Genomic DNA, 22,865 nt, shown 5'->3' on the forward strand with positions numbered 1-22,865 from the left:
AGGGGTTTTAGGGTAAAACTGCTGACAGGCTGGGAAAACACAGTGGCAGTGTGGGCTGGGAAGGACAGGGCTGGCAGGGCTGGCGCCTGTGCCCGCTGAGGTGCTGCGAGCCCTGGCAGGGCTGTGCTGACCTTTGCTGGCAAACAGGATCCTGCCCCTTGCCCCAGAGAAGGGTTTGCTCTCTGCTGTGGGTCTGCAACACGTGCACAGCCCCGGGACTGAGCTGCAAAGAAGAGCTGCAGTGACCATCCCTGGAAGTGCTCAAAAAACGTGGATGTGGCACCTGGGGCATGGTGGGCTTGGCAGTGCTGGGGAATGGTTGGACTCAATGGTCTTAGGGAGCTGTTCCAACCTTTACTGATGACAGGGACAGGGCACAAGAGAGACCCCGCTCGAGGCAGCTCAGCAGGGTCACAGGGTGGCCCCAGTCCTGCACCCTTAGTGCCAGTGGTTGCAAAACTGGGAGATGTCTGTGCTGTGTGTATGGGGCACGACTGGGCTCACCGCAGCTCTGAGGGGCTCCAGAGCCACAGGGAGCCTTGGTGCCCACCCTGGGACCCTGCCCCAACCCAGGAGCAGGAATGCTGTGGAGGAGGAAGTGGCAGGGACAGGGGGGAGGGCAGGCAGGGTGCAGGGACATTTCAGAGCCGGGGGTTAATCATTGATGGGCTGTTTGAACTAAAGCCTCCCTCCCCCCTCTGGAGGGGGAAGTTCTGCACTGTGCTGACTCCTGGGGATGTGATGGCAGTGCCAGCACCCAGATCCCCCAGCACACAGCCAGCCCCACGGAGCGATGCTGGAGAAGACCTTGATCTCCCCTTGGTGGAACCACCAGGACCGTGGCGGAGCTCGGCCGAGGGAAGAGCGATATCATCTCAGTTTCTAATGCTAGTTGTTGGGTTTTTTTCTGCATCCTCTCCAAGCTCTTTGTTGATTGCAAATCGTTATCATGAAAGCGCATCCGAGGCTGCAGCAGCAGATAACTGTGCTGTGCTGCCGGCCCGGCGGCTGGAGCTCACCGAGGCTGCTCTGCCTGAGAGTCCTGCGGCAGCTGCGGCTGGAAATAAAACTGCTAACGTGGGGGATTGATCATGTTCAGCCAGCTCAGCCCATTGCTTCCTGCTTGGCAGAGCCCTTGCTGTGAAGTGCTAAAATCCAGGCTCAGAAGTGGGATTTGTGCTGTGGAACCTGGCGTGTGGGCATGGCCCGAGGGATGCCCCATGGAGGGCTGAGACACGGCACACGAAGGGCAGGGGACCTGGTAGGACCCCGTGTCACTCTTTACTGCAAAGGGAGGTGGTGTGTGCAGCAGTGGGGGCTTCATGGGCCATTTGTGAAAGTGCTGGATCCAACACCTCACGGTGGGAGTGGCACGACTGTTGGGATGCAGGGGGGCTGCACCCCCTGGAGCAGGCAGCCCTTGGAAGAGGATGCTGACCAGTCCTCAGGGCATCCCCAGCCCTTCTGCCAGGCTGTCCCTGTGTCACTGTCCCCATGTAGTCCCCATAGCAACCCCAAGGCTCAGGAGCCACATTCTGGATCTGTTGGCTCTTTATTTCGGCCCTGTTGAGACTCAATGCTCTCATCTCTGTGGGGCTGGGGTTATTCTGGCCCTACTGCTGGAGGCTGGATGAAGAAAAATGCTTCTCTGTGGGGTTTCTGTTGGTCTGTCCTTTCTTTTTCTTTTTCTTTTTTTTTTATTTTTTTTTTTTTAATTGAAAGGCAACAAAATTCTGGAGGATTATTTCTGGTCAGCAGGATCCACCACGCTCCTGGTGACTGCATCGCTCCAAGGGGCTGGCCCTGATAAGAAGCTGCAAATCCGAGCTGCCAAGTGCTGCCATCCCGCTGGAGCCTTGGAGGGGGATCAGGGATTTAGAGGGTCTGTGTGCTGTCTAACAGGTTTAGAAAATATTGCCTGGGATTATCCACTCGCGGCGGTGACCAGAGACCTCTGAGCCGCGGCGGACGCCGGCACGGGCTGATCTTTGCTGAGGGGGGTCCTGTGTGCTGAAATCTGATCTGTTCGTGTTCCTGTGCACGTTCCCTCGTGTGCACACGCGTGGATGTGCAGCAGCGGCGGCTCTGGGGCGAGCTGGAGCTGTGGATGGGGCTGGTGGCCCCTGACACCGCGGGGGCTGAGCCGTGTCCCACCCTCCGTGGCCGCCAGCCCCGTGCTGGGTCTGGGGTGCCGCAGGGGTGCTGCAGCCTTCTCTGTGCTGGAACCCTGTAAGGGCAGCTCCTGACCGCCAGCGTTAATGATATCCACCCAATTAGCCCAGACTAGCCCCAAGGATTAGCGGATGGAATCATCATCCCAAGGCGTAAGCAGTTAACGCTGCTAATTAGTCATCGCGTGAATCCCAGCCCAACCACAAAGCGCAGCGGCCGCGGTGGCCGTGGGCAAGGGGCGATGCCCACCCAGCCGGGCTCCGGGAGACGGGAGCTGTTTACGGAGCATTCGCCGGGCTCGGGGATCCGTTATTTTTACACGTTGCCATAGCTACTGATACCGTTATAAAATTAAGCCCGAACCATGTGGAAGAAACGGATCTGTCAGAAGGAATTATTTTCGGGAGCGCGCTGTGGGTCCGAGCCCGGCGGGTGATGGGGGTCCCCGCTGCAGGCAGCTGCATCCTGCCCGTGGGCACGTCGCTGGAACCAGGCGCCGGGCAGGCTGCGGAGCTCCGGGATCACCGGGAGCCAGCGGCGCCAGCACAGCCCCTCCGGGCTGGCAGCATCGCTGGGCACGTCCAGGGCGAACAAAAGCCCGCTGAGAGGGAGCTTTCAGGCCGTGCTGTGCTCCCTCCCGCAGCGCCTGCTTTCCCCCTTCTCCTGCCTCTCTCAATATTTTTCCCTTTCCCTGCACTTCTCTGCAGAGGGACACTTTTGTGCCGGGCTCGGGGCAGCCAGCGCGGGGGCCACGGCCAAGCACAGCCGTGCTTTAAGGTCGCTCGGTGCCGGGAGGAGCTGGGGGCACCAGGGACCCCAGAACATCCTGCCCTCGGGGCAGGGAGCTCCCAAAGAGTTTCCCTACCCTGAGCTCTTCTCGCTGGATAAAACCACCTGGAGCATCCCCAGGAGCGTGCACAGCTCACTTCAGGCTCTACAGCGTACATGGGGATGCTGGGAGGACCAGGACCACACCAAGAGCTGATCCAGCAGGCAGAGCCCCGGGAACTCCAGTGCAGGCAGGGCCCCCCTCCCGCCCGCTCTGGGACCCTCACTCGGGCACTGCCAGGACCCGGCACTGCAGCTTGGTCTGCCCTCCCGTGCTGGCTCCAGAGGGTGATTGTCTTTCAGCAATGTCCCGTCCAACTCTGAAAGCACAATGTGAGTCTTTCTTAAGTGCTGGATGTTCCTGCTTGTCCCATGGCCCTGGAAACCCCTCTTTAATCACTGCCAGAGCCTTGGCCTCGCGGTGTCCTGCAGTGCGGGACAGCACGGGCCAAAGGAGTGCTGGGCACAAAGGATGTGCGTGACACTTTTCAGTTTCACTGCCTACCCCCTCCCTTGTGATTGAAGAGATGAGGAATGGTCCTAGGGCAGCTCCCCACACCCCTTCAGCTCCAGGGATTTAATGAAAATTATTCCAGGTTGGCCAGAGAGGTTCCCAGCAGCAATAACTGCAATAGCACAACCTCCTGCTGGACACAGAGAACCCGCAGGGAAAAGCAACATCCTAAAACACCTTCGGCTCTTCTCAACTAAAAGCCCTGGTCTGCAGCCTGGGGGTTCCAGGTTGCTTTGTGGGCTGGGCAGTGCCTGGGAGCCCATCTCCTCCCTGAACATCCTGAGTGTCCCAGTGCCATGGGGTGGCTGCCCTCTACCCCAGCTGTCACTGGGGCTGTGCCTGGGGGGCTGGAGATACCCCTGCTGTGCTGGCCAGAGCCCTCACTCTGTCAGGAAGGGGACGAGGCTGGCAATGAGGCTGTGGCACAGAAACTGTTCCTATGACAACCCCAAATCCCCTTTGGTGAAAATCCACAACAACCGTAAAAACAGGGAATAAGATTCAATAGTAAGACCTGAAATAAATCAGAACCAGTGTAAACACTGTTTTACTCTGGCTTCGTTCCTTTCCAAGGAAAAGCCTGAGAAACAGGGAGCTGTAAAGGGGTGAGCTAACAGATTTGGAATCGGAGGGAGCAGATTCCAACCGTGCAGCATCCCAGGACTTCTCCCTCCTGTTGTCTCTTCTGGCAGGGACCCAGCCCAGGCCAGCCAGCAGACACAAACAGGACCCATGAGGCATTTTTGGGGGACAATCAAAGTGTCACCAAGACCTTCTCTCTCCCTCCAACCCCCTCAAAGCACCCAGCTGCTCCTCCAGCTTCTCCTGCTGTGTCCTGCTGGCACACTGGCACAATGTCCCCATGGCTTTGCCTGGTCCCCTTGGTCTCATGGGGTCCCTGTGGCATCATGGGGTCCCCAAACCCCATCACTGAATGCCTGTGGCATCGTGGGGGCCCTGTGGGGTCCCTGTGGCATCAGGGATAGCTCTTAGACCTGTTGCTGTTTGGGTGATGCTGATGTGCAAAGGGACTGGCCTGTCTCTCCCTGGTGACTTGTGGGCACCACGGTCTGATGGTAGCTAGGACAGAGATGGGGGCAGGGATGGGGACAGAGCAGGGGCACAAAGGTGTCTTGGATAGAGACAGCCACAAACCAGGCCCTTGGCTGGAGCTGCTGCCCTGTCAGACCCTGGAGCAATGCCTGCTCCTGGAGACACAATATCCCCTGGGCACCCACCCATCCACCCCTGTGACAGACACTGCCACTGTGGAGTGCCTCTGCTACTCATCGCTGACCGGAGCACCCCAGGGCAGGGCACAGAGCATTTATCCCCGTCTCTCCCTTCTTCTCCTTGCCCAGGCCTGGCACCAGCACAGCTCAGCATTGTCCCCTTCCCCGCGGGTGCAGCCAGCCCTCTCCTGTCCCCAGGACACAGAGGAGACACCTGCGTCCCCCCTTTCAGCCAGCCCGCACTGACACCACGCTCCCCTCGGCCTTAATTACATCCCTGCTCCCTCCCCTCCCTGCCGGGACCAGCCCCGACCAGCAGCCGCTCTCCGGGCCGTGGCTCCCGTCGCTCTGCGCCGTCTGCAGGGCCTCGTGCTCCCCTCGGCTCCTGGCACAGCCCACGCCTCCCACTCTGGCTCCCCGGCACAGCACGGGACAGCACACCATGGCGCAGAGCATGGCACACACCATGGCACAGACCATGGCACAGACCATAGCACACACCACAGCTGACACTGTGGCACACACCACGGCACACACCACGGCACACACCATGGTGCAGACCATGGCACACACCATGGCACACACCATGGTACAGACCACAGCACACACCACAGCTGACACCATGGCACACACCAAGGCACACACCACGGCACACACTGGCACACAGCACAGTACACACTGTGGCACACACCACGGCACACACCACGGCACACACCATGGCACACACTGGCACACACCACAGTACACACTGTGGCACACAGCATGGCACACACCAGGGCTCACACCACGGCTGACACCATGGCACACAGCATGGCACACACTGGCACACACCACAGCACACACCATGGTACAGACCACAGCACACACCACAGCTGACACCATGGCACACACCAGGGCTCACAGCACTGCCTGGCAAGCCCTGCCAGCCCTTGGCAGATGTTTCCCACCTCCTGGCGTCAGGAGTGGGTCAGATGCCAGAGCAGCCCCTGAGCATCCCCTGGCTGCCCAGAAACCCATACAGTGCAGCCCAGATCAGCCTCCCCAGCCCTTTTCCTTGGCCTTGCCATTGCATGAGGTCCTGGCACCAGGCTCACACAGCCAAGGTAAACCTGGCATGGCACCACCCCAGAGTGTCCAGGCACAGGGACACAGCCCAAAATTTACTTGAAGCCAGCATGTCCTCTCCCCCTGGGACACCAACACTGTGTCCCAGTACCCATCCAGGCACCACCTCTGCTCTGCACCGAAGTGCCCAGCTGTGGCAGCAGGAGCCTGGAGTGTGCCAGCCTCAGCCCCAGCACTGCCCTGTGCCTCCCCCCAGCAATGGCAGCTCCCGGCCTCCCACACACACCCTCCGACCAAGCAGGTCACTTAGTGGGATGTGACAACCAGCAGCCCCAGGAAAGCAGCACGGATGAGCAGCGAATCCGTGACCCCAGCCCTGCCTGGTGCTGCCCCCCTGAGCAAGGCCCTGCCCCCCGATCCAGGCTCTGCTCCCCAGCACGCTCCTACCTTGTGTCCGTGCCCAGGCGCTTGTTTGTGCTTTCACTGCCGGCACACCCCAGGCTGAAGGCTTAAAGGATTTTCCTTTAATAACCACCAAATCCCTCCCCTGGGCAGTAAGCCGCAGACCTGGGCCCTTTCCTAGGTGCAGAGCATTCTGCCCCTGCTCTGCTCACTCCCTGCTTTGCATATGCTCCTATCGAACTGGATTTCCCCTCCTCATTCAGTGCTTAAAAAGCCCTAAATCCCCTTGAATTTCATTTCCTCTGGTCCTCGAGGTCTATCCCCGGTTTCGGTCTCACCCACGTATTTTACATACTCGTGTTCACAGCCTTGGTGTGAGATTTCTGCCAGTTTTGGTGTTGTCCCTGCAGACTGCTGGACAGCCCAAGCCCTGCTCAGAGCAGCCACTGCCCCAGCTGGGAAATGACCCATGGCCTGGTCGTGGCTCCACTGGGAAACAATGCTGGGAGAGGCTTCATCCCAACATCCCAACCCTCCCTGTGAGGGGGCCAGGCTGAGACCAGGTGCTGGATCCCTGACCTGGCAAACTCATCACCACCACCATGCCTATAGGGTGCTGAGTGTCCCCAAGCTGTGCCTGAGAAAGGACTGACTCCAAACTGTCCCCACTTCACATCCCCAGAGCAGGTGACTCACATTCAGTCGTGCAAATCAATTTCCGTAGCGGCTTTTCTCCCCACTGTGACAATTTTGTCCCCTCAAGGATCTCCCTGCCAGCCCCGCTCCCCTGGGTCACACTGTCTTGTTTCACTTCTCTTTTCTCATTTCACAGAAAAAAAAAGTAGATAAAGCTGAAAGCTGGTGACTGTATCAGCTTTCAAGGTCACAGGCAGTGGTGCTGGCAGCAGGTTCCTCTGCCTGGAAAGCCTGTTCTGGCCTCAGTTCCTCCTGCCAAGGTGGCTGCTGGGGCCACGGCTGGCAGGAGAGCGTGGCTGGGGGCTGTATGTGGTGACTGGCTGTTGCAGCAGTGCCCAGCGTGGAGCGTGACCTGCAGCTTCCTGCCATGGCCACCTTGGCCCTCTGGCTTCCTGCCACTGGCCTGCTTCCCGTGGAGGTGGGCACCAAACATGTGGGCACGAAGCAGGGAATGTGCACGGGGCAGATGTGCACGGACTGACTGGGACTGGAGCTGAAGATGTGCACAGACCAGGGGAAGGGGCAGAAGGGCCAGGTGGTACCAGCTGCCTTGGCCTTAACAGCATCATGAGCCCTGGGAGGAGGGCAGGGAAAGGTGGGTGAGGGCTGGGCCTCAGCCTGGAGCAGCAGCAGCAGCAGGGGCTATTCCTGAGAGCTTCCTGCTGCCTTGCCAGGAGATGCAGGTTTTGTGGGACTGGGCAGGTTCCCTGCCTGAGGCAGGCGGGAGTTGGGAGCTGACCAGGGGGCTCACAGGGGTGGCACACATCCCTCCAGGACCCTGCAGGACTGGCACTATTGCTCTTGCTCTGAGCACAGCAGGACTGCACAGCAGGCTGTTTGCTGGTTTTAATGAGGGTGGTAAAAGATAACACAAATTATGGACCTGTGGGCCGGGAAAGGAGCAGTGGAGGCCCATGCTGGTGCACACAGGTGCGTGTGAGATCCTCCTGGTGTTATCAGCACAAAACAGCTTGCACAAGGCAGAGGTGCTTGGCCTCGTGGTCTGATCCTGTGGTCGAGAAAGCTTCCAGGTCCTGGGAGAGCTGCCCTGAGATGCAAACATGGTGACCACAGTGTGCCCAGCTGAGATCTGGACGCACCATGCAAACAGCTCCACTTCTTCTTTGTTGTGCCCTGCAGAAACGTCCCTTCTTCCACCCTGACACGGCCTGGCTGTGCAGGCAGCAGTGCCAGGCGTCACTTGGCAGTGACCCTGAGGCTGGCATACTCAGTGGGGGCTGTGCCCGGGCTCCTGCCGCGCCGCGGGGCCGGGGGCAGCGGCTGCAGGTCGGCGTAGTGGATGTTGTTCTCCTCCTTGCTGCTCTGCTGCAAAAATGCACACAAATGGGGAATGCTGCCACAAGGAAAGTCTCGCAAAAGTAACCCTAAATCAGAATGCTGAGATTTGGAAGTGACTCACAAGGATCACCAAGACCAGCTCATGGCCCTGCACAGGACAACACCAAGAAGCAGGCTCCTGGCAGGCTGGTGATGCCACAGCTGCAGAGGAGTGTGCAGGGACCACGTGCAGGCACCTGCTGCCCACCCCATGTCCCCCCTGGCCCCAGAGTCTTGCAGGGCTCCTGCAAGCCAGGGCATCAGCGTGGCATGTGCTTCCCCACACTCACAGCTCACTCCTACCTGGCTGGGCAGGTGGGAGCTCCCTGCATCCAGGACTTCACTGCAGGGGGAAGGATAAAGATGGCCATCAGAACTAAAGGAAGCTGGGTCCTTTCCCCACCCAGCACAGTCCTCAATTCCCCTCCCGAATTTCAGCATGATGCCCCTGTTGAAGGCAAGCAGGGACAAAGTGCTGACTGCACATCTGGGCTGGGCTCAGAGACACGGTGAGGGGCTGCAGGAGCTCCCTGGTACTGGGTGCTCCCTACCAAGAAGTTTCCATGAAACACAGAAAGAACCAACAGAACAGTGCACTGTGAGTAAAGGACCTTTTCTGGAGCAAGTTACAGCTCCAGGCAAGAAAGGAAGCCAAGATCAAGCAGGTGGATAAGACAGTTTGCTCATTTAAGGGTACAGAAGGAAGAGGCGCTGAGTACAAACCTGGGGGTGCTGGGGGTCCCTGCACAGCACCCCATGGCCACTGTCCTGGCTGGGCAGGGGCTGCCCACCCCCCCTTGGCGCTTCCTCCTGTACTTGCAAAGGGCGACGAAGAGGCCGAGGAGGAGGAGGAAGCAGAGCACTACAGCTGCAGCCACCATTCCAGGAACCAGGGCTGCCTCTGTGGAGACAGAGGCAGAGCAGGAGAGGGTGGTGGGTGTGGGGCAGAGCAGGACCTCGCTGTGGGCAGGGTGGGGGCTATGGGATGGGCTCCCTAGAAGAGGTGTCCTGCTGGGCTGCACTCACCATGCATGGACACCTCCGTGCCACGGCCATACTGAAACACCTCATCATCACCAGAGTCCCCCTTGACAAACTTCACACAGTAGTAGGTGCCCATGTCCTCAGGCTGAACGTTCCTGATGAGGATGGTGAAGTCTGTGTCAGACCCATTCACTGCTCTCGTCACACGGGAGGAAGGATCCCGCTTGCTCTGGTCATAGACAGTCTTGTTCTCACTGCCCCAGCCCTTCAGCCACATCACAGGACCTGGTCCAGCAATTTCAGACGTGATGCAGTTCAGGGTGAGCGTTTCCCCCACTGCCACCGACACCTTGGCCTGGGGCTGCTGCAGACTGAAGCCCTGATCTGACTGGGTACCCATACCTGAGCACAGAGACAGGAGGGTTCGGGGGTGAGCAATGGGGTGAGGCAAGGGCAGCCTCACAGGCAGAGAAGCCCCAGTATCCCCCAACGTGCAGCTGAGAGATATCCTGGGATGTGGCAGAGACAACATGCAGGCACTGGGAGGGAGGAAACCCTTCAAAAACTGGTTCAAAATTAACAAGGGACAAATCTGAAAAAAGAGCAGGCTGCCCAGGGCAGTGGTGGAGTCACCACCCCTGGAGGGATTTAAATGACATGTAGACGTGGCACTTGGTGACCTTGGCAGTGCTGGGTTAAGGGTTGGACACGAGGATTTCAGAGGGCTTTTGCAACCCAAACAGTTCTGCGATTCTATGTTTTGATAAATCTGCATCCTGTTCTGTCATTTGCAGGAGGTGCTGCAGCTGCCTGGAGGCCAGAGAGGTGCAGAGGGAGCCAAGGGGAACTCCTGGCAGGAAAAACTCCTGAGTGCTGTTAAACATTAACACCCTGGCTCTGCTCCACACCAGCCAGGATCACTGGGGCTCTGCGAGGAATTGGGGTTCACAGCCAGGAGCCAGCCAGGAAACGGTGTTCTAGGCAGGGATGTCCCTGTAGCCCAGCATAACCCCACAAAATCTTGTCCCAAAATCCCTCCTGCTCCCCAAAACCCCTTCAGTCCCCAAAACCCCTCCGATCCCCAAACCTCTCCTGCCCAAAGTCCCCGACTGTATGGCAGCAGCTCGGCAGGGTTCGACCCCGGGGCTGTGCCCACCCCGGGGCTGGGGTGCTCTGCCCACCCCGGGGCTGGGGGTGCTCTGCCCCCCGGGCACGGTTTGACCCCAAAAGGCGCTCGGGGAAGGACCACCCCCCGCCCCGCCCGGTGTTTATCTTTGCCGCCCACTCGCGTTTGTGGTGCTGACGGGGCGGGGGAGCCCCGAGAGGCTTTGGGGGGCCCCAGTTCCGACTCACCCGAGAACTGCCGCTGCAAGGGGCTTCGCTGCCCGGACAGGAGCGGAGCTGCTGCCGCGGCCACGGGTTCTGCCCAAACTTTGGGAAGGAAAAGGGGAAGCGGGACAGGAAATTGAGGCGAGCGGGTGGTTAACGCTTTGGTGTCTGCCCGGGGCGGGCGGGAGCCGGCAGAGCAGCTGAGCATCACCCCCGGTGGGCATCACCTTGCCGAGACCCGGCGGGCATCACCCCCGGTGAGCATCACCCCCGGCGGGCATCACCCTGCCGAGACCCGGCGGGCATCACCCCCGGTGAGCATCACCCCTGGTGGGCATCACCCCGCCGAGACCCCGGCGGGCACCACTCCCGGGCCCCCTGGCACCGAGCGGCTGCCCTGGGCTCGGGACAGGGAGCGGCTTTGCGTCCTCCCCGGTTCGGTGAGGAGCGGTGCTTCGGGATGTGGGACGCTCGGTGTACCCCGGGCACTGCTCTGCACCACCGACCCGTGGGAGACACCATCCCGCACCCCGATCCTGCTGGCAAGGATCCTGCTGGGCGTCCCCTTGGCACCCCCGGCTGCGGAGCCGCAGGCTGGCCGTGTGTGGGGGAGCGTGCTGGAGCCGGGTCTCTCTTGCTGGCTGCTCCGTGCCTGTGCCCGTGGCTGTGGCACACATCTGAGGGGAAAGTGGGGGTGGACATTGCCGTTATGGACCAGCGCTGTGACACGAGATGATGCAGGCATTGAGAAGCAAATGGGACGTGATTGCATGGAGGAACTGGGCTGGTGGTGGCCCCTTTCCTTCCCCTTTGCTGCGTAAGAGACCAGCACCCTGCTGAGACAAGCCCAGTCCAACCGAGCCCAGTGCAGCAGAGTCCAACGGAGCTGAATCCAGCTCAGCAAAGCCCAGCCACCAGGGAGCAAGGCGTGGAATACCCATGGTTCTGGTGGCACAGGAACTGCCTCTCGTGTGCCTGATGCTGCTCCTGCTCTGCAGAGAGCCGGGTAAGTGGGGCCTGCACAGCCCCATCACATTTCCCATGCACACTTTCCCACCCTGCTGGCCTGGCAGTGCTTCCCTGTGCCAATGGGTAGCCAGGGATCTCCTCTTGCTCCCTCTCTTCCAGCTTGCTTTTATCTCCAGATGAAATTCAGATTACCCAGCAAGAGTCTGGGCTCTCCTCATCCTGCAGCCTGGAGGACAAAGGACAGGAATATCTCTCTGTCCCCTGATCCAGGCTCAGGGGGTCTGATGATGCCTTCTGCTGTTCCCCAGCCCTGGGGCCCACTGTCAATTCCAAACCTTTCTGCTTCTGTGCTCAGGTGTGAATGCCCAGGTGGGCCAGGGCTTCAGTCTGCAGCAGCCCCAGGCCAAGGTGACGGTGGCAGCAGGGGAGACGCTCACCCTGAACTGCATCACGTCTGGAATTGCTGGACCAGGTCCTGTGAAGTGGCTGAAGGGCTGGGGGACTGGGAACAAGACTGTCTATGACCAGAAGAAGCAGGATCCTTCCTCCCGTGTGACGAGAGCAGTGAATGGGTCTGACACAGACTTCACCATCCTCATCAGGAACGTTCAGCCTGAGGACATGGGCACCTACTACTGTGTGAAGTTTGTCACGGGGCTCACCGGTGATGATGAGGTGTTTCAGCGTGGCAAGGGCACCGAGGTGTCTGTGCAAGGTGAGCGGGGCTCTGGAGCAGCTCCTGATGGGAAGCAGCCAGTGGGCTCTGCTCAGGGAGAGCAGGGTTGCTCACATCCTCTGTTCCCGTTGCAGGTGCCAACCCTCTGTCCAGCCTCCTCCTCCTGCTGTGGATGGGTGTCCTGCTGGAGAAGGGGCTCCTCGGTGGGCTCCTCTTCTTCCTCTTCGAGCGCATGAAGAGAAAAGCATCGGAGATGTTGCCCTACCCTGCTCCACCTGCGGCCCCCGCAGCCGGGGCTCGGGGCTTGGCCGCTGCCAGCAGCGGTGTGTGAGCCTGCAATAAAGGAGCCAGCATGCAGAGCCTGCCGTGGGCTGCTCCGCGCCGCCAGCCCCGGCCCCGCTGTGCCCTGAACCCGCCCTGCGCTGGGGCTCGGCTCTGCCGTCCCCGGGACTCCGTGCTGCACACCGGGGCTCGGCACGGCAGGGCCCGGGACTCCGTGCTGCACACCGGGGCTCGGCACGGCAGGGCCCGGGACTCCGTGCTGCACACCGGGGCTCGGCACGGCAGGGCCCGGGACTCCGTGCTGCACACCGGGGCTCGGCACGGCAGTGCCCGGGACTCCGTGCTGCACACCGGGGCTCGGCGCTGCCGTCCCCGGGACTCCGTGCTGCACACACGATGCCCGGTGCTGCCCGCTCTATTGCTCGGTGCTGCCCATACCTGAGCCAAGTGCTCGGTTCCCCTTGTTCGGTGCTCGGTACCCCGGGCCCAGTTCCCGGTGCCTGGTGCTCGCTACCCTATACCCAGTGCCCCCTGCCCGGTACCCCGTGCCCGATGCCTTGTACCCTGTACCCCATGCCCGGTGCCCGGTGTCCGGTGCTCTGTGCCCAGTTCCCCGTGCTCGGTGCCTTGTACCCTGTACCCCATGCCCGATGCCCGGTTCCCGGTGCCCGGTGCTCTGTTCCCGGTGCCCTGTACCCGTGCCCGGTGCTCTGTGCCCGGTTCCCGGTACTCTGTGCCCGGTTCCCGGTGCCTGGTTCCCGGTACTCTGTGCCCGGTGCCCTGTGCCCCGTTCCCGGTGCTCTGTGCCCGGTTCCCGGTGCTCGCTCCGGTGCCGGGCGGATGCAGTGCCACATCCTGGCCGCCAGGTGCCGCTGTTTGCGGTCCGGGCTCCTCGCGTCGCCCCGGGTGTTTCCGGCCGGGCGGGTTTGGCGGCGCACGCGGGGGCGGGGCGGGGCGGCCCGGCGCGGTTTGGGCGCTGCACCGCGGCAAGATGGCGGACAGGGAGGAGGCGCTGAGGGAGTTCGTGGCCGTGACCGGCGCCGAGGAGGAGCGAGCGCGGTTCTTCCTCGAGTCCGCCGGCTGGGACCTCCAGGTACCTTTGCCGCTGCCCTCTGCCCTCCCCGGCCCGGTGCGGGGATCGGTGAGCCACGGCTCGGGAGGCCGCGGCGCTGGCGGGGGGCAGCGCTGGGCCGGAGGTCGGTGTCCCGCAGGCTCAGGCCTCGCCCCCGTCCGTCGCCGCGCTCAGCCCTGGCGGCGGGGCCGTGGGCTGGCTGAGACTGAGGCCTCTCCTGGTTCTGTCGTTCACTTTGTAGCGCGAGGTGAGAGCGGTGGGTCCGGGGTTATGTAGGTTTTCCTGGGACGCTGGTGAGGCTGTCAGTGCTGTCAGCAAACAAACTGAGGCGAGTTAGCCACCATTCTGACCTGCTCCTGTCCCTGCTCCTCCTCAGACTGGCTGTGTTAAGTTCCGAGTCTGCTCGTGATGGCACAAAAGCTGCAGTTTCAGAGGAGTAATTTTGGCATAACTCCTGTGTAAGTGCTGCAGAAGAAGGGCCCTGACATTCCCTGACAGGCAGGGTGACATCCCTGCAGCACCGAGTGTCCTGCCATGACACAGCCAAATGGCACAACCTGCTGAGGCCTCAGCTCTGCCAGGAGCTGCAGCAGGGGAAGTGACAGGAGGTGTCTTTAGTGTGAGGTGCTTTAGGAGCTCCAGCGTGACAGATGCTTCAGCTGGGTTCTTTGTGTTCGTTTTTCCTGAGGAGCTTTGGTGGTTTTCCTTTCCAGATTGCACTTGCCAGTTTCTATGAGGATGGGGGTGATGAGGACATCCTGACCCTTCCCCAGCCCACCCCCAGCTCCATATCCAGAGGCACTGGAGCCAGGTGAGGAGGCAGCTTCAGCTCCACACTGGAAAGCTGGCAAAGCACACACTCTAAAGCACTGGCTGTGTTCATTTTCAGGAGGAGTAGCTCTGTGTTTGCTTCACCTTGTGTGGCTCTCTAGAAATTGTGAGAACCTGAGTGTTTGTACACTGGCTGTTATTGCACAGCTAAGCCAATCAGGAAAACTTGCCTCATTGCTCAGGAAAAGCTTTATTTACCTTTTGACACTAAAAACAGTCTGATAGTGACCTTTCATTTAAACAGATCATTTCTCAGCAGGAAGAATGTTTTCTCACTTTGTGTGACACCTGAGCTGATCAAGCTGAGCATTTTACAAAACAAAAAAGTGAATTTTATCTTATCAAATCCCTTTGTAAGGGGATGCTGTCCAGTCCCAAAGAGGAGCTGCTGCCTTTGCCATGAAGGAAAGTTCTCTCGGGGGAGGTGCACCTTACCAAATCCCTTTGTAAGGGGATGCTGTTCAGTCCCAAAGAGGGACTGAACTTTTGGCTGCCTTTGCCATGAAGGAAAGTTCTCTCGGGGGAGGTGCAGGTGAACAGAGCCCACCTTGCAGAAGGAGCCTGTTGCAGCTGGGATGTTCCAGCAGGGAATGTGTCTGGAGGCTGACATCCTTCTTGCTGGATTTTTGCAGTGACCACCGAGTAACCTCGTTCAGAGACCTTGTGCATGCACAGGAGGAGGATGATGAGGAGGAGGAGGGGCAGAGGTGAGTTTGCAGCTGAAGGCTCAAATGCTGGGTGTTTATCCTTTCTGGGAGGATGTGCTGCTTGTGTGCAGCTTCTTTGAAAAAAAACCAGGTTTACATGGATATGAAATTCCTGTCATGAAACATTTGAGGTTTAACTGGGCAGGTTTGTCAGTGCAAGCCTGTGCACAAGCACGTGCTCAGCTGTGCAAGCACCAGCTCTCAGCACCGGGAGAAAGCCTGAAGTGGGGTGTGGAAAGCCTGGGTTAAGAACAGAAAACAGCCCAGATCCTCATTTGTGTCCACAGGGAATGGAAATGTGGGAATTATGCAGGGATTGGTTTTCTTACAGCTTGGGGTTTTGGGGGTTTGTGTTGGTCGGGGTTTTGGTTTTGGGTTCTTTTTTTTTGAAGTGTTGCTTGAGGGTAAAGTAATGGAGTGTGGAGTCAGAAATAAAAAAGCAGGGCCCCTTTCCAGGGGGAACATGGAGTATTAGTAGGACAGTGTCCTACAATGTCAGCTGTAAGTAGTTAAATACCCTTAAGGTTGACAGGCAGGGTAAATGGGATGGAACTGATGTATCTGAAGGGGTGGCTCAGCCTGGGTGGGCCGTGGTCTGCAGGCAGCTGGGAGCTCACTCTGTGTGTTACAAGCCATCTGAAAGCTAATAAACCCAATCTTCCAGAAGTGCTTAATTGCACTTCACTGACCGTGCATCCATTGCTTCCAGCTGAGATCCACCCTTTGTGTGGCATCAACGTGTGCCTTCCCTCAGAATTCCAGCTGGATGTTGCTCTGTCAGGTCAGAGATTTGCTGGAGGCCTTGCTCAGCTGGGTAATGGAGCTGGTACCGGTGATAAAACTGGGCTTGTCCCTCTGGGCTGTTCCTCTGCCCAGCTCTGAGCATTGTTACCACTTCATTGCTATTGATCCACGGGTCATTGACAGGAACTGACATAAATAAAAGTCTTTGCAGCACAGGAGCTTGCACGAGGCTGCAGTGGGAGACACGCTGGCCGTAGCCAGTGTTTGTAGATCCAGGGGGTTTACTGAGCTGCCCAAGCACCAAGCGAGCCCTGATGCAGCCCGAGGCTCCTGCAGGGGCGGCAGGCAGGGCTGACAGGAGTGGCTGCTTTCTCTCAGGTTTTATGCCGGCGGCTCAGAGAGGAGTGGGCAGCAGATCGTGGGTCCCCCGAGGAAGAAGAGCCCCAACGAGCTGGTGGAGGATCTGTTCAAGGGGGCCAAGGAGCACGGCGCCGTGGCGGTCGATCGGACGGCCAAGAGCGGCGGCGAGACGAGCAAGCCCAAGGTGAGCAGGGAGGAGTTCTTTCTTCTGTTCCCCGTTTCAGTTAAGGTTCCACCCTGCCAGCTGGTGGGTATTGAGGAGTCCTGGAATTATCTCAGCAGCTAAGTCTGGACTCCTCTTAGTGCAGCTCCATTTTGTGTGTCACAGTGGCAAGAAAAGCCGCTCTGTTGTGCCGCATTTATTAAATTGCTGAAGCTGTCACTGCCTGCAGGGCAGGAGATGTTGCTGATGCCATGAAGTTCCCCCGTTCAGGGGACATGTTCCCCACAGGGGTGGTGGGAACAGGAAAGCAGCTCTTTGGGTCTGTGTGGTTCTTTAACCCTGTGCCTGCCTCTCTCTCGCAGCCTTTTGCAGGGGGAGGGTATCGCCTTGGGGCTACTCCAGAGGAGGAGTCGGCTTATGTGGCAGGAGAGAGGAGACCAAACTCTTCTCAGGATGTGAGTATCTCTGCTTGGGTTTGTAGCTGTCACTCCAGGGATTTCTCTGCTCCAGCTACTGAGCTTGCCAGCCCCGAGAGATACAAAGCTTGATAGAAATTCACAAGGACAGAAATACGGTAAATCCTGCTTCCTGTGGGATTTCCAAGCAGAGAATAATAGATGATAGGTCTTGGGTAAGCAGTTTTCTGGTGATCTTTTAATTAAGAATCTGAGCTTTTCTTAGAAGTGCAGATCAGGAAAAATAGTATGCTAAGAGCATTGGGAAATCAACTCTTCTTTATCCATTATTGTATACATCCAATATGTATCCATAGATGGGAGCTGACAGCATCAGTTCAAGATTCCCTTGTGCTTGGTTTGTGACCAGACAAGGTCGTGGCTGTGGTGGGAGCCTGGTTTAGGCTCCTCACCCAGCACATTCCTGGCTCTTCAGCCATATTTATCCAAAAGGGGACCATGGTGCCACCTTCTAGGAATTGACACCTGACCATTGCATAAAAGCCAGTGCTTTGGGTTTTTCCCTTAGCTCAGAGAAACCTGCTGGAATATTTTTGCACCTTGAAGCTCCTCTGCCCATCTGAAACTTTTCATTTTGCTTCATTTTTTGTTGTCACCAAGATGCTCAGTGAGGCTGATTGTTCTTTTGGGGCTGCTGCAGGTGCACGTTGTACTGAAGCTCTGGAAGAGTGGATTTAGTCTGGATAGTGGAGAGCTGAGGAGCTACCAGGATCCATCCAATGCCCAGTTCCTCGATGATATCCGCAGAGGGTACGTAGTGAGAGGGGAGACAAGGGACAGCTGTTTCCTGAAACATGAGTGTCTGTGGAATCCAGGCTTCTGAATCCATGGCACATTTCACCTGAGCTTTCTTGCAAGAAATTAGTTACCCTTAATATGGAACATTTCATTCAGGTAAACAGGGAGTGGGTTTGAAGTAAACAAACATACTGATATTTGTGTTGAGAATTTCTGATGCATTGTGTCACCACAGGTGAGGGCCAGGGAGAAGTAACCTTTAATTTGTGCCTGTCAGTGGGGAGGTGTGCATCTGCCCTGTCAGTTAAGCAAAGGCTCTCTGTGATTCCTAAAATTCCACAGATCTTGGGCTTTTTGTCCATGTATTCCTGCTTTGCTGCCTCAGGCAGCTGCCTTAGAACACTCTCTTTGCAGGGAAGTCCCAGCTGAGCTGCGCAGGTTAGCACGGGGCGGACAGGTCAACCTGGACATGGAAGATCACCGTGATGAGGAGTATGTGAAACCTAAAAGTGTCTTCAAAGCTTTTACTGGAGAAGGACAGAAGCTGGGCAGGTGAGAAGATTGTGACACTGGTTTACTACATGAGAGAGTCACTCCAGCCTTGCAAGGTGGAGCCTTCTGATTCATCCTTCTGAAAGAAAGGCACTGGGTGCCTGTGGGATGGGAGGTGTTCCTCTTAAGGAAACAAGGCTCACTGATGTACTCTGTGAGGTGGCCCAACCTCTCCCTGCCAGGAGCCAGATCCCTGGTTTGCAACCTCCATGGTGTGTTGCACTGGAGCAGTGTTTCCAATTCACACTTCCCCTATTAAATTGTGAGGACCCTTGGCACTAAAGGGAGGGGTAGAGTTGAACTTCGAGACAAGTCCCTGCTGACTGGCTGACTCAAGAATTCTGACTTGCAGCTTGCTTGAGGAGGAGCCCTGGTAGCTGGGCCTGGCAGACAGTGAGCTTGCTGCCTGATCTGGCACCCTGTAGCCGGGTGAGTTTGCTTTCTAACAGCTCACCTTGCGTCTCCTGTTGGCAGCACGGCGCCCCAGGTGATGGGCACCAGCTCTCCAGCCCAGCAGGCAGAGAACGAAGCCAAAGCCAGTTCTGCCATCGTGATCGATGAGGCGGAGCCCGTCACCAACATCCAGATCCGGCTCGCTGACGGCGGGCGCCTGGTGCAGAAGTTCAACCACAGTCACAGGTACGAGCACGACGGGGAACACAGGCAAGGCATCGATGGCCCTGCAAGGCAGGGAGCAAGTGCTAAAATCCTGGATAGCCTGCCAGAAGGAGCTCTGGGCATCCTTCTGTACAAGTGAAAGGGAATGAAGTTATTGTGGTGTTTTTAAGGCAGTTGCTAACTGTTGGGTAGGATTTGCTTTCCAAATTGGGATAGATTATAGCCAGTGACCCAACACCTGGGAGTGTAAGTGATATCAGCAGAACTTTCCTTGATGTCACCTGTAAAAAACTGATTCTGTTCTAAAGGCTTTGGAAACTGGCAGATAATTGGGAACCTGGTTCAGTTACTCTGACTCCATTTAGGCTTTTTTATAAGGCTGTTCCCTGTGCTGAATGGAGCACCAAGGGATGCTCTTACCATAATTCTGTTCTATAGACGAGCAAAGTTGGTTTAGATATACCACTGTTTCACTCAAAATCTCTTGAAATCCTTCTCACCTTCCTGATCTTGTAATTTATACTCATTCCTCCATTTTATATCAGGGTCAAGCTCAGGGCAAAAAATTACAAAAACCTCTGTCTGTGACTGAGTTCCAGAAATGGATCCTGTGTCACTGTGTGGCCGCTCACAGGAGCTGAAATCCTCTGGGTTCTGCTGTGTGTGACAAGCTCAGGAAGTGTCAGTTTGTTAATTGCTCATAGCAAAGGGTCTGGAGGCTTTCAGTTTCAAATGACAACACAGACAGAGAACACTGAGCTGAGCCTGTAGCCCAAAAGGCAGCTGCTGCTATTTCACTAAACAGGAGCAGGTTGGATCAGAATAGCCTGGTGTGGCCTGTGGAGAGCAGGAATACAACTGCAGAGCTGCAGGGCTGTACGCTCTGGGCAGAGCAGTCACTTGTCCAGGCTGGGCAGTAACAGCACCACCCTGTGTGTTTGATCCCTTTGGACAGGATCCGTGACATCCGGCTCTTCATAGTAGATGCTCGGCCAGCGATGGCTGCCACCAGTTTCGTCCTCATGACCACCTTCCCCAATAAAGAGCTGACTGATGAGAACCAGACCCTGAAGGAAGCCAACCTGCTCAACGCTGTCATCGTTCAGCGGTTGACATAAAGGACCCAGCTCTGGCCACGCGGCCGCGGCGCGCGGGGTCGTCTCCTCCGGCGCCGTGCCACGCAGGCCCACATCTGCTCCTAGCTCTGGGTTCTTAGGTCTTGGTTGGACTTTTTCTCTTTAGTTGCATTTCCCATGGGGTTTTTTTGTGATGATGATGATAATGATGATCAGTGGACTTTAAAATAAAGAAATGAAACGAATTCGTTTGGAAAGGAGCTGCAGCCTCTTGTGCCCCAGATTCCCCCAGGAGAGTTCAGTTACCTTGTGGATTGAGTTACTGCACTTGGAGAGGGGAGGAAGGCAAGGGGAAAGGGAACTCCAGGGAGCTGTTTCTGTCAGTGGACTGCTCACCACAGTCCTTTCTCTTCTCTCCAGGGACTGCTGTAAAGTACTCCCTTTTTTTTCCACACATTAAATATAAGTTATCTGAGAATGGATGATCTGATTGTCAGGATAATGGTTCCACTCCTGTAAAAGCATTGTGGGGGACGTCTTTGTGAAAGAGCTCAGTGTGGGGAAAACTCCGACATGTGTGAGGTGCAAGGTTTAACACTTCCCATGCTTTTCTGGAGAGAAATCCCTGACGTTCCTTCCTTCAGCAGAACTCTTGGGGCATTCATTGTGGTCCCCACCTGCTCTGCCTTCGCTTTTTCTGACAGGCCAGACTGGCTGCAGGTTTAAATTGCTGTATTGCATTTCTCTGAGAAACCCTGCTGCTGACTTCTTCTTTCCAAGAAGGCACAAAGCTGAATCAGCTTGAAGTGACTGGAAGTAAAAGGCAAACAGAGTCTGTCTTACTGGAAAGCAAGTTCTGTCCTGAGAGGTGAATTATTGAGATGATTGCAACAGCTTGGGTGGGAAAACTCAAGTCTGTAGTACCCTTTGATGTATTTCCTCTCCTCTGCTGAGGACTAACATAGCTGAACTCCTGGAATTCTCCAGCGTTGATCTGTTCTGTTTGTGTTTTGGCTCAGGTTTCCATCTTTTTCCCTCCTTTGAACAGTATCCAGTGGGTGAACTCCTGACGCCCAGACATGAGGCACTGGTAGCACTGGCATAGCTGTCATGGAGTATTGTCCCACGGCACTTTGCACTGCCCCTCAGCTGCCTCTGTCTTTGTTCAGGCCTTCGGAGCAGAGCCCAGAGCTGTGCTGAGTCGTGGGCTGCAGCCACCGGCCCCCTGGGAGCGGGGTCCTTGGGAGAGGCTGTGCTGCTGCCCTGCCGAGGGCTGGGACGCTCCCTCCCCATCCTGCCTTAGGCACACCTGAGCCCCGTGGCCGTTGAGCTGTCACTCCACTCCCTCAGCACTTGGAAACTTCCAGGTCCTCCCCTTGGTGCGAGCAGAGGGAGCTCGGGAGCAGCCTGGGGAGGGCCGGCAGGTTGGGCAGGTTCGGCGTGAGGAACTCGCTTGGCTGCCTGTAGAGCACAAACCAGAGAGCAGCCCTCAGCAAGGGCAATTCGACAGCAGTTTCTCAACTGAGAGCTGAATTAACTCACAATTTTCATTACTAAATGGACATAAGTGTGCGTAACAACAAATTTGTAAATTATTGTGAAAATTGTCATTAAAAGCCCACAAACAGGAAAACAGTGTTTGACCCTTTCTAATAACAGCTGCCATCTGTCTCAGATTTTGGATCTTGCTCATTGAGGGTGTTTCCTCTTTGGGTTGCTCTGCAAGCAGACTTCTGTGCTAAGCTGTCTTCTACTAAATGAGATTCAACATCTCTGCAGCATTTTTAGATTATTTTTTGTGACAGGAGAGCTTGGGGTTCATCTGCCTGTGCATCACTTACTGGTGATGTGTGATAACCGATGTGAGCCAGCAGGGAGAATTGAGAAAGGGAATTTCCCTCGGAGCTAAGTAGAGTCACAACTGCCTTGTGGAGTTCTTGAATCCTGATCTTCACATGTGCCATTGTGGGGACTTGGGCCAGCATTTCCAGAGTGCTGGACAGGATGCGCCCCTAGACCCAGAAAGAAAGTTTATCTAATACAGAAAGGGTGCAGGTTACTTGTCTCCCGTTTCTGCATTTGTAAGCCAGGGCATCAGAGCACTGAGGTGCTGCCCAGCTGCTGTCTGGGGTCTTTGGAAGAACTGGCCACATTGGTGCCCCCAAATTCAGGGAGCGTTGGCAGCCAGACAGCAACTCCTCCAGGCTGCTGATCCCAAGGGTTTGCTGTGCAGATTCTGCTTACCGATGGGAATTTTCACATCCAGCTTTGCTGCCAGCTCTCTCCTTGCCGGTGGGAGGGAAAGGGGATAAACCCAGGGGCTCAGGGATTTTTCTCTGCCAGGAAGAGGGAATTTTCCCTGGAGCCGGAGGGTGGCAGTGCTGCAGAAAAGCCGCTCCTCCTCCAAGGCTTCTTTGAGGAGCTGCTGGGAGCTGCACCTTGTGCTGCGCTGCGTCCGAGAGCACAGCTGGGACTGCCAGCTCCGCCTGCCTCTGATTCTCTCCTTGCTTTTTGTAAGTAAGGAGCAGTGCTTGTCTCCTGGTGAGCAGGTCAGCTCTGCCCCACTGCCCGAGGGAGGGCTGAGGTGGGATCAGTGACCAAGGTAGACCTGTCTTCTTCCAAACCTGACAAAAGCCTGTGGAACCAACTGGAAGTGACAGACATGCAATCTCCTATCTTAAACTGTTTCCTTCTGTGAGATAATGAAGTGTTTAGCTATAAAATTAAGCTATAAAGCAAAAATGATAAACTAATTAAGGAGAAGGGGTAATACACCAGAAGAGGAAAAAAAAAAAAAGACAGAAGGAAAGAGACACCGTGATTTTGTAAAGAAAATCACCTTGTCACTTGCACAGTCACATCCCTGGAAGAATTCAAGGTCAGGCTGGACAGTGCTTGGAGTAACCTGATCTAGTGGAAAGTGTCCCTGCCTGTGGCAGGGGGTTGGAACAAGATGAGCTTTAACATCCCTTCCAACCCAAACCACTCCTTGATTCCATGATTCTGTTTGATGGTGTGCCACTGCAGTAGACAAATCCTTA

The 22,865-nt window shown here is 56.8% G+C and overlaps 3 protein-coding genes across 4 annotated transcripts; 2 read left to right on the plus strand and 1 right to left on the minus strand.

The window, feature by feature from the left end:
- Nucleotides 1-7,741: 7,741 nt before the first annotated feature.
- LOC121331612 lies at nt 7,742-10,845 on the minus strand. Of its 2 annotated transcripts, none has more exons than XM_041396207.1 (5): nt 10,585-10,845; nt 9,274-9,516; nt 8,971-9,148; nt 8,551-8,590; nt 7,742-8,235 (listed from the first exon to the last, which is right to left on the minus strand). In XM_041396207.1, exons 1-5 carry the CDS (start codon nt 10,766-10,768, stop codon nt 8,107-8,109), a joined length of 774 nt encoding a protein of 257 aa, XP_041252141.1. In that variant the 5' UTR covers nt 10,769-10,845; the 3' UTR covers nt 7,742-8,106. The 2 variants fall into 2 exon arrangements, with proteins under 2 accessions (XP_041252141.1, XP_041252140.1); XM_041396206.1 differs by having other exon boundaries at nt 9,274-9,633.
- A 591-nt stretch (nt 10,846-11,436) lies between these two features.
- LOC121331557 (tyrosine-protein phosphatase non-receptor type substrate 1-like) lies at nt 11,437-12,536 on the plus strand. Its single transcript, XM_041396105.1, has 3 exons — nt 11,437-11,566; nt 11,885-12,244; nt 12,340-12,536. Exons 1-3 carry the CDS (start codon nt 11,500-11,502, stop codon nt 12,534-12,536), a joined length of 624 nt encoding a protein of 207 aa, XP_041252039.1. The 5' UTR covers nt 11,437-11,499.
- Nucleotides 12,537-13,452: 916 nt separating this feature from the next.
- On the plus strand, nt 13,453-20,069 carry NSFL1C (NSFL1 cofactor). Its single transcript, XM_041396155.1, has 9 exons — nt 13,453-13,580; nt 14,273-14,370; nt 15,023-15,097; nt 16,220-16,385; nt 16,727-16,819; nt 17,481-17,590; nt 17,993-18,130; nt 18,605-18,769; nt 19,704-20,069. Exons 1-9 carry the CDS (start codon nt 13,479-13,481, stop codon nt 19,864-19,866), a joined length of 1,110 nt encoding a protein of 369 aa, XP_041252089.1. The 5' UTR covers nt 13,453-13,478; the 3' UTR covers nt 19,867-20,069.
- The last annotated feature ends 2,796 nt before the right edge of the window (nt 20,070-22,865 follow it).

Source organism: Onychostruthus taczanowskii, unplaced genomic scaffold (assembly GCF_017590055.1).
Source record: "Onychostruthus taczanowskii isolate IOZ18803 unplaced genomic scaffold, ASM1759005v1 scaffold126, whole genome shotgun sequence".
In the NCBI taxonomy this organism is placed as follows: domain Eukaryota; kingdom Metazoa; phylum Chordata; class Aves; order Passeriformes; family Passeridae; genus Onychostruthus; species Onychostruthus taczanowskii.